The 11,592-nt window shown below is 38.2% G+C and overlaps 1 protein-coding gene across 1 annotated transcript; it reads right to left on the minus strand.

Annotated features, from left to right (window-relative positions):
• Window positions 1-724: 724 nt before the first annotated feature.
• LOC143548312 (uncharacterized) lies at window positions 725-1,174 on the minus strand. The gene has a single exon (XM_077039520.1). It carries the CDS (start codon window positions 1,172-1,174, stop codon window positions 725-727), a length of 450 nt encoding a protein of 149 aa, XP_076895635.1.
• Window positions 1,175-11,592: the final 10,418 nt, after the last annotated feature.

Here is an 11,592-nt window from a genome sequence, read left to right on the forward strand (position 1 = left end):
CCCATTCTTAATGTTGTAGAAGATGAAGATAACTAAAGCTTCAAAATAAACCCAAAAATTTTCGGACCAAATTGTCCAACATCGACCAAAAAAACTTGAAATTCTTCATAAACTGAGCACACAATTGAATTCCTTGCTAAATTCTAACCAAGATAGACCCGAAAAACACTTGATTTGGTTGAGAGATGAGAGAATTATGGTGGATTGAAGTAATGTGTTTGGGTTTTGATGTTTTGGGAGATGATGAAGATAATGGTGAAGTGTGTGGTGAACAACACAAAGAACCCGGTTTTAGATAATATGCAAAATATAAATATTTTTTTTTCAAATTCCGGGTCGCTAGCCCAGCGTCCACCGTAAGCTACGGTGGCCATCGTAGCTTACGGTGGCCCCTGGGCACAAATTCATACCGTAAGGTAGAGTTTAGCCAGCGTAGGCTTTTTGTACTCCGTCGTAGCCTACGGTGTACACCGTAGGTTACGGTGTGACCTGCAAAATATTTTTTTTAAACACGTAACAAGAAACGACAATTAATCGGAAAATCAAAAACAAAAACGGAATTACCCTACCCCCTATGACAAATCCGAGTTGTCCCCAACATCGGGTTAAAGAAAATTCAAAAGAATTTCCTACACTTAACTCGAAAATAGTCCAAGACAAAAACGGTAATCCCAAAGACACATTAAAATAAACTAAACTAAAATGTATAACAAACCTGGGCCTTTTAGTTGGTTACCTCATCCGGTGAACACAAGATGTAGCTTACCTCAACAACGTAGAGCATGTTGATGTCTTTTCCTTCCAAATACGGTTTGAGTCGATGTCCGTTTACAACTTGTTTCGTTTGGTCTTGAGCATCTTCTATCTCTGCATCTCCAAACCGACCCACTCGTGTATTGACATACGGGCCCATCCATTTACTTTTAAGTTTTTTCGGAAACAACTTTAACCTTGAATTATACAACCACACTTTTTGACCAACTTCAAAAGTCCTCTTCCTCAATTTTGCATCACGAACCTTTTTCCGTTTATCTTTATACGCGGAAGCACATTCGTAGGCCTCATCCCGGATTTCTTCAATCTCATTCAACTTCAATTTTCTTAACTCGCCCGCTTCATTGTTATCCGCGTTAACCTTCTTTATCGCCCAAAACGCCGGATGTGCCAACTCCATTGGTAAATGACACCCTTTCCCATACACTAACCGATAAGGAGTTGTACCAATGGGAGTTTTGTAAGCGGTCCGATATGCCCATAACACATCATCTAGCTTGGATGACCAATCCTTTCTATCAACCCGCACCGTCTTCATCAAAATTTCTTTTATTTGTCGGTTGGACACTTCGACTTGTCCACTCGTTTGCGGATGATAAGGAGTAGCAATTCGGTGATTCACATTATATCTTTTTAACAGTTTCCCAAAATTGAAAATTTTAAAATGTGACCCACCATCGCTAATAATAACCCGCGGGATACCAAACCGAGCAAAAATGTTCGCTTGAACGAATTTGCTAACCACCGAATGATCATTAGTTCTCTTAGCTACCGCTTCTACCCACTTGGATACATAATCAACCGCAACCAATATGTATAAAAACCCATTTGAATTTGGAAACGGGCCCATGAAGTCAATACCCAATACTTCAAAAATCTCTACCACCAAGATTGGTTGCAATGGCATTTCATCTTTCTTTGATATACTACCCATTTTTTGACAATTTAAACAATGTCGGGCAAACTCACTTGCATCCTTGAAAATGGTGGGCCAATAAAACCCACATTGAAGAACCCGATAACCCGTTTTCTGACCACTAAAATGACCCCCATACGCCGATGTATGTGCATGAGTCAACACTTCCACAACTTCGGAATCGGGAACAAACCTCCTTATCACTTGATCCGAACCAATCTTAAACAAGTCCGGTTCATCCCAAATATATTGTTTCACTTGGGCCATGAACAGTTGTCTTCTTTTCTTCTCCTAATGACTTGGAATAGACCCCGTGGCTAAATAATTCACAAAATGAGCATACCACAGTGCAGTCGATACGGCTAACAATTGTTCATCGGGAAACCGTTCGTTTATTTCCATTGTGTCATCAACACCTTCTAATGGAATCGGGATAAGTGATCCGCCACTACATTTTCACACCCCTTTTTATCCCGAACCTCCAAATCAAACTCTTGCAAAAGCAATACCCACCGAATTAAACGCGCCTTTTCTTCCTTTTTCTCCATCAAATATCGGACCGCGCTATGATCAAAATACACCACAACTTTACTTCCCAAAATATATGACCGAAATTTGTCCAAGGCATACACCACTGCAAGTAACTCTTTTTCGGTAGTAGTGTAATTGAATTGTGCCTCGGATAAGGTTTTGCTCGCATAATATATCACCACCAGCTTTTTATCCACTCGTTGGCCCAATACCGCTCCAACCGTGCTATCGCTAGCATCACACATTGTTTCAAACGGTTTTGACCAATCTGGTGATTGTAAAATGGGTGCTTCCACTAACTTCTCCTTCAAGCTTTCAAAAGCTTGCAAACATTCATCAGTAAACTCAAAGGGGACATCTTTCAATAAGAGATTACATAAGGGTTTTGCAATTGCACTAAAACCCTAATGAATCTCCTATAGAATCCGGCATGTCCCAAAAATGATCTCACCCCTTTGACATTTTTCGGGGGTGGCAAAGATGAAATTACTTTTATTTTAGCTTGATTAACTTCCATTCCCCTACTTGAAACTACATGACCCAACACAATACCCTCTTGAACCATGAAATGACTTTTCTCCCAACTTAAAACCAAGTTTGTCTCAACACATCGTTTCAAAACTCTTTCTAAATCATTGAGAGAAGACTCGAAAGTTGGGCCAAAAATTGAAAAGTCATCCATAAAGACTTCAAGTGAATCCCCGACCATGTCTGAAAAAATACTCCTCATACATCTTTGAAAAGTGGCCGTGGCATTACATAATCTAAATGGCATCCGCCTAAGGGCAAAAGTACCATATGGACAAGTGAAGGTGGTCTTGTGTTGGTCATCCGGGTGAATTGCAATTTGGTTATACCTCGAATACCCATCCAAAAAACAGTAATACTTTTGACCCAATAATTTTTCAATAATTTGGTCAATGAAAGGTAATGGAAAATGGTTTTTAGATGCAGCGGCATTTAATTTACGATAATTAATGAAAACTCGCCACCCGATGACCGGTCGGGTGGCGATTTGTTCACCACTTCCATCTTTAATTACCTGTATACCTGCTTTTTTCGGTACCACTTGTGTAGGACTTACCCAAGAACTATCCGAGATAGGATAGATAATTCCCGCATCTAACCACTTTAATACCTCCTTCTTCACATCTTCTCTCAAATTTGGATTCAACCTTCTTTGAGTCTCCCGAGTCGGTTTTGCATCCTCTTTGGTGATAATTTTGTGCATGACTATGGATGGACTAATGCCTTTTAAGTCAGCAATTGTCCAACCTATAGCTGCTTTGTTCATCTTCAACACCTTTAACAATTCTTGTTCTTGAGACTCGTCCAAATTGGAGGCAATAATGACCGGTAATGTGTCATTTTCTCCCAAAAACGCACACTTCAAATGGCTAGGCAAGTTTTTCAACTCCAGTTTCGGTGGACATTCCATAGATGGTTTTGTATCCGAGTTGATTTCTGCCGGTAAACTTTCAATTTGATGAGTCCATGGCGGTCGTCCCTCTCTCGCTGCCAACACTTCTTGATTTTTCTCTTCCATCCTCAAAGCACAAATGTGTACCTGTTCAGAAAAATTGCAAATACATGTTTCCAAAGCATCTTCCTCATACTTATGCGGTTCACACCTGTCAACTATGTCTGCCATGAAACACTCATCATCACATAAAGAATTAGAACCGTTAGTGAAAACATTTAATATCTTCTTTCTATTTCCAAAAGCCATATCAACCGCACCCGATCTACAGTCAATAATAGCATGGGCGGTGTTTAAAAATGGTCGACCCAAGATAACATTTTGTTTAGTCGGATCAACCGAATAGTAAAACTCTTCCACTTTTACTGTAACATCCCGTACAATCCCTCGGGGAAGTTTATGAGATAAATCGGCTAAAACAACCGTTGTCTCAACCCGTTTTAATGGACCAAAGTCATATTGGTCGTATAAACCCCCCGGTAGAATGCTTACTCCCGCTCTAAGATCTAATAACGCCCTCGACATTTGAAAATCACCTACTTGGATATTTATTAATGGCATTCCTGGATCTTTGAGCTTTAGAGGAAGATCCCCCTTTAGAACCGCACTTACCGGATCAGTCAAATCAACCCGTTTAGGCATTTTTTGTTGCTTCTTTTGAGTATAAAATTCTTTTAAAAATTTTACACAAGCGGGTACTTGTTTGATTGCCTCAAGGAGTGGTAAGTTGACTTTTACCTGTTTAAAAACCTCCCACATTTCTTCTTTATGAGGACCCCGTTTTGAAATTATGTTTTTCTTACCCGGGTCAAGTAAAGCCGAAGGAAATGGAACCGCACTTGGTTCAACTCCCGTGTTTTTACTTTTTAAATTTGGGGTTTGACCCGATGTTTGTAACGGTTTTTCAAAAATGACATATTTAGTGGGTTTGTTTGTTTCAACTTCATCATCACTCTCATTACCCGTAATATCCTCAACCACCCCATCAACCAAACCCGGTGATAATTCAGTTTTATACTCTTTACCACTTCTCAAAACACTAACGTGGTTAATAGGTACATTACGAGAAGAGCTATGGGAAGGATTACCTTGGTGTCGCTCGGAAATTGGCCTTTGTTTTTCTTCAAATTTGCCACTTCGGTTGCAAGTTGACCCATTTGAGTAGTCAAAGATTGGAAGGCTTTGTCACGAACTTCGTCTTTTTGCATGCGCGCTTCATCGAATTGATTTCTTCTTTGCATGTCTTGTTTCATCATCTTTAGCATGTCCATGACTTCATTCCCACTTGATGACCCTTGACCCGAATATCCACTTTGACCACTTCCCTTTTGTTGAAATTGACTTTGGAAGCTTTGATTGTTCCTGCCTCTAAAATTCCCTTGATTATTGTATTGTTGGCGCGGAACAAACTTACCTTGACTCCCTTGGAAATTCGGGTTGGATTGAGTAGTCGGATTCCCATAACTAAAGTTTGGATGATTCCTCAACCCGAGGTGGAAAGTATTCGAGTTCATATTGTAATTTCTAACACCTCCCCCTTAACCTTGAATAGCATTGACTTCTTCACTTTGTTCATGACCCACCATACACACATCCGCCGCATGACCCAATTCATTACAATTCAAGCATACATCATTACAATTCAAGCATACATCAATTACTTGATGAGGACAATTTTAATCATCATGTTGAAACGCTCAAATGCCTCATGAAACGTCTCCCCCGACTGTTGTTGAAAACTTCTTAAACCCCGTCTTGCATCTGTTGTCTTTTGAGGTGTGTAAAATTCCTCTAAAAACTGCTATTGCATCTCGGCGCAAATATAAACCGATGTGGAAGATAAGGTGTAAAACCATCTCTTCGCCTTGTCTTCTAACGAAAACTGGAACAACACCAATATTACCTCATCTGCTGTAAAGCCCTGTCCCCCTATCGTGTTGCATATAGAATCATACGCTTCCAAATGAAAATAGGGTTCTTCCGTTGCTAACCCTTTGTACTTAGGTAAACTTTGCAGTGCATTAGTTCTAACCTCAAACGTTCGTCCTTGTTAAGGAATTTGTTGTTGAAACTGTTGCCCTTGTGCCCGTTGTTGTCTAGCATACGCAAAGTTCCCTTGATTTACTTGGCCGCTATCACCCTCCGTGTAGTAACCTTCCGCTTCATAACCCTCAAACTCTTCCTCATATCCATCACTATAATCAATACCTTGAGTTTTCAAAGGTTGTTGATATTGAAAACTTGTTTGTGGTGGTGGTTGAAAGTTAGAAGTGGTATGGACTATGGGTGGTTCTTGTTGATAAGGAGAGGGTTGGTTTTGTTGAGACGATGATGGTCCGAAATTAGGGAAAATTTGGGAGAATGGTGGTAATGTTGATGAGGTTGGGTAAGTATATGGAGTAATTGTGGGTAAAGTTGTGTATGTTGGTTTCGGTTCATTTGGTGAAGGAGTTGTGGTGGTGGAAGTTGGTGGAGGTGGAGGTGGAGGTGGCGGTGTGGTTGGTATTGTTTGACCAGTGGTGGGAGTCGGTAAATCCATAGTGGTGTTCAATGCAGTCGGAGAACCAAGAAGTTTGTTCTCTCGAAGTAAAACTCGATTCTATCTGAGTGTTCGTTCGATTTCGGGATCAAACAGTAGTGGTGATGACTTGTTAGAGCCTCTCGTATGCATACACCTGTAGGTACCTGCACACGAACACAACCAGTGTAAACCCGAATATAACAAACAAAAACTACAAAAGCTAACACACGTTACGCACTACTCCCTGGCAACGGTGCCAAAATTTGACGTGAGGTCGTAGACTCACTCAAAAATAAACTGATTACTACTAATTAGATAGCGGTAAGCGGGTATCGAACACAGGGAGTTTGTGGAAAGTGCGTTTACTAGTAGTTTTATAGAATGTTTGACTTAAACTAATTTGCGGAAAATAAATTCAAAGATTATTGGTTGTTTGGTTTGATTAACAAAATTAATTAAAACACTTGACACGATTTTTCAATAAAAGATGAGAGGATATGCCTTGGTTTCAGGTTTCAATAAATGTTAATATAAACGTTTAATCTGAGACGAATTATAAAAACATAATTCATGAATATGCAAATGATTGTGGTAATTGAAGACTAAGTACTTGGATTAATAAACGCAAGGCGATCACTCAAAAACCAATTAGATTATCCAACCCCGAATTCCACCCGATTAATCCCGATTGCCTATGGCACCAAGAACTGACAGATTAGAACACGAACTTAACAAACTAACAACTTATCAATCAATACACGAACATCATAATAATGCAATCAATAAGATTAAATTACTATCTCAGCAAAGATATAAATATTCAATCAACAAATAATACGAAACCTTACAATCCGAGGGAAACACAAAGGAGATTAGCCGAGCATGGTTCGTTTGTCATTCCTTCGATTACAATGTGCATTGAAATCAAAAACAAGTCTCTAATGATTACACAACCCACAACTGAGTTATAAAACCTGAAAATCGCCTCCTAAGTCTCTCCAATCGAAAAAAATGAAAAAGCTCCTAAAAGTCGTCCCAAAACGAACTATAAATGCCAGTTACATATTCTGCATCAGTGTCCACCGTAAGCTACGGTGGCCACCATAGCTTACGGTAGCCTTCAAAAATCCCACGGTGGCTTCTCTCTGTTTTACACTGGGCTTTTCATCAGTTTCCACCGTAGCTTACGGTAGACACCGTAGGCTACGGTGGATTTTGACATGATCTTGTTTTCTATATAACTTTCTCGTTCCATGTCCGTTTTCTTCATCGTTTCTGCCCATGTGCTCGTAATTTCATTCTCCATCTCCTCCTACCTGCAATTATACAAGTACGCGTAGTCAACTAATTCCACAAAATAAACGTGTTAAGCGTAGGATTTTAATATCGTTTTTTTAACAATATAGGGTTGTCTAATGGACCACCCATCACCAGGACAAATTAAAACAATCCTAAATTGAAATCTCTAGCAAATGCCAAGGATGTTCAAAGGTTAGCAGGAAGAGTGGCAGCACGTAGCTGGTTTATTTCAAGATCCTCAGAAAAATGCAAGGAGTTTTATAATATTATGAGAATGAATAAAAGGTTTGAATGGATTGTGCATCACAAGAAAGCACTCCAAGAATTGAAGACATAGCTATCCTTGCCACCATTAATGAAACCAGAAAGCAATGAACCTTTATCATTATACTTGGCGGTATCCAAAAACTACCATAAGTGTTGTGCTCATTAAGGATCATGAAGCTGAACAACATCCTATCTATTATGTAAGTAAAAGCCTACTAGATGCAGAAAGCAGGTATTCTCACCTTGAAAAATTAATTCTTGCATTAGTCATGGCATCAACTAAACATAGACATTACTTTGAGATACATGTTATTCATGTTAAAACTACTTATCCTATTAAGTTTGTTTTGAGAAACCAGAAACGTTAGGAAGGATGGCCAAGTGGTTTGTAAAACTTAGTGCTTACAATCTTATTATGAACTTAGAACAACAATCAAATCACAAGCTCTAGTAGATTCCGTGGTTGATTTTAGTAGTGATATCCAAAAATAAGTAGTTATGGAAGTCCAACAGTTCAACGAAACAAAAGAACATTGGACCCTACTCACGGCCGGGGCATTCAATATAAGAGGACCAAGACTTGGTATCATACTTAAATTGTCACATGGGGATTTAATACAACAATCCATAAATGGTGGATTCCAAGCAACAAATAATGAAGCAAAATACGAAGCTTTAATTGCAGGATTGCAGCTAACTTAGGAGATGAAGATCAAGTATCTAAATGTACGTGTCGATTCTTTGTTAATTACTAACCATTTTAATGGATTATATGCAGTAAAAGGCGAAAGATTATCCATATACTTAAAGATAGTTAAGGACATAGGGAAAGAATTCGAGATCCTCGACATATAATAGGTTCCCCAGGAGGATAGCGCTAAAGTTGACGCCTTAGAATACATTGGATCAACTCTCAAAATACCAACGGGTAGCAAAATCCCAATAATTCATATCTTACAACCACCAATTGACTCAATGGATCCCGAAGCAAAAGAAGGATCCTTTTAAAGTTTTGAGATTCAAGATCCTCATGAAGCAAAAGAATCTTGGATCCTTTCAGTCAAGACATATTTACAAAACGGAGACATCCTAGGTAAAAATCATAAATCCTTCTAGATGAAGGTATTACGTTTATTATATTACATAATGTTTTGTACAGGAAATCACTAGCAGGTCCCTACTTAAGATATCTTGAGGATCATGAGATCCAAGAAGTGTTAAAAGATAGTCACGGAGGAGATTACGGTAACCACAATGGGGGCAGATAAGAATCAGATACTATGACATTCGTGACAAAACCGGATACACCTCTGTATTTACAAATCGAATAAGCGTTTAACCGCTTATTGAATAACAAACAAACGAATAACCAAACGGGTCTGGTTATGACCCAGATATCTCGGGGGGCCATCTATAAGCGATATCGTTGAATATAAGCCAACATATTAGTATTATGGCCTTAATTCGATAGCAAACATACTCATTTAACTACCCGTTATAGATTTAAACGCGAAAGAGAGTTACAAAACAAGCATTGTATCATCCGTTAAAACGAAAAAGATTTACAAAACACTTAGTGGGAATGTTTTAAGCTTCCCGTGAAAATATTTTTGATTTTTACAAACGAATAGCATGTTTTAATAAATTTACACAAAAATAGCCAAAAAACACTCGTTTTCACACTGTTTGTCGTACCTGATATATTTTTAGCGCCAAAAACCAAACCCGAAATAAATTTGAACTTGGCTTTCACGTTCGGGCATGCAAAATAAGGCCCAATGGGGGCCTTTTGGGACTTCCGGCCGCAAAAAAGAGTCCCCCCCGCGTTAAGTTTTTTTCACATTTTTATATTTTAACTAAGATATTTGTTCACTTTCTTCAACATTTCATTCAGTTTTCTAGGCACATTTACAACAACTCAAAACCTAAGGTATTAATCTCATTTTAATCAATTTTTAACATGTTTAGTCTTGTTTAATATCATATAAACATAATTTGATTACCAAAAATCATTGCTAACCATGAAAAAATCAAAAAAATGGTCTAAAAACATTCCTAACCATGAAAAAATAAAAAAAAAAATCTTGTCTAAAAACATTTTTTGATCATACACATGGCTAGGAATCAGAATCATACTTTTTTTAGCATAAACACGGATTAAAGGGTTTAAACGGCGTTTTTACGGTTCAAAAGTTTGGTTTAATGCCCTAACCGAAACCCTAAGTTCCAAGGGTGCCATATTGATGAAACATGTTTGGTTTGTGGTATAGGACCTGTAATTAGCTAATATAGAAGCACAAGAACCAGAAAATTGAATTAGGAGAGCGAAAACGGACGAAAACCGCAAAGGTAATGTTGAATTGCTCGATTACGGGCAGTTTTGGTTAAGGTTGTGATGTACATGTTTTTAGGTTATAAAATTTTTCAGGGACATCATGGGCATTATGATTGAGTCCCTGTCCAAATTTGGTCATTTTTCGACCATCCGAGAATATTTGGCTAATTTATTACCGATTTGGGGGCGTTTATTTGGGAAAAATACTTGGATTACTTGAAAAATTATGAATTTTTGTGGATAACTCAGATTTGGTATAATATGATCACATATGAAATTTTTGGTCATTTGGAAAATTCTAAGTATGTTTTGTGGATTTACGTTTATTCGAGTTTTCATAGTCGTTTATGGCACGAAAAAGGTATTTAGCAAGGTTGTTCACCTCTGGAATTTTTACAAGTTGTTTAGGGAAGTATTTTGATCACTCATGAATTTTGGAATATTTTTCAGAAATCATTGGGTATAAACGGACAATTTTCGGGCTAAATATAACATATAAAATGAGTTTTTTTATAAATTAATAAATCAGTAAATATTCCAGAAATATTTTAATAAAACTCTACATATTATGATTGATAAGTGGCTAAATTTTTGTAACACCCGTAAAACTTCCAGTTTAATGATTTAGCGCGTGTAAAGTATGTATAACTCGGGGGTCTTAACCGACGTTTCTCGGAAGCCTTTACGTCATCTCGGTACGTTAAAGAACCTAACTTTTCCTTCCATTTTGCCATAAACTTCAATCTGGAGGGACTAGAGTGTAATATATTATGTTTTAACATAAAGTAACCCTAGCCCCCCCCCATTGTTGCGATCGGCAGAAAGAGCAGACCCAAGACCCACGATTTTCTTTTTTTGCAGCCAAGTCTAAGCCTTAGAACTTCAATTCAATACTACGATTCCCCAAGTCTTTTACACGTTAATTGATCCTTATATTGCGTGTATTGATCGAAAAACGTCTTGTTGTAGGCTAACTGGGTGGCTGCCCAATTGAGCTTTTCCGGGGCTGTTTTGAGTGTGGTTTTTGCATCAAAATCCCACTAGGTATGACATGTACATCATATTATAATTTCATGGCCAATGGAGGTGTTTAGGTCGGTCAATCGATTTTAGTTCGAAAACTAGGGTTTACCGGGTGTAGGATTGACAAATGTTGAGTTTGATGCATTAATTGATCGGCTGACCGACCGAATTAGTTTGTACAGCCCTAGGGGGGTTTAAGGGCTGTAGAAAAATTAATTTTTTGATGCTTGGGGCTGTTTTGGTTAGTGCTTCGTCAATCGAGTCGGTGGTGCGCGAATTTTCGTTTAAATGTTAAAGTGAGAGTTGTAAAAAGGAACCGTCAACCCTATCAACTCGGGTGACATAATCATGATGAATGAAAAGATTAAAATGGGAATTTGGTCCATTTGGGGCTGATTCTTTTAACAAATGGTTTTAAGGTTTATTACGCGCGTATTCGACTCGAT

This window comes from Bidens hawaiensis, unplaced genomic scaffold (assembly GCF_021521415.1).
Source record: "Bidens hawaiensis isolate Kalapana, Puna unplaced genomic scaffold, B.hawaiensis_p1.1 tig00000935_1, whole genome shotgun sequence".
In the NCBI taxonomy this organism is placed as follows: Eukaryota; Viridiplantae; Streptophyta; class Magnoliopsida; order Asterales; family Asteraceae; genus Bidens; species Bidens hawaiensis.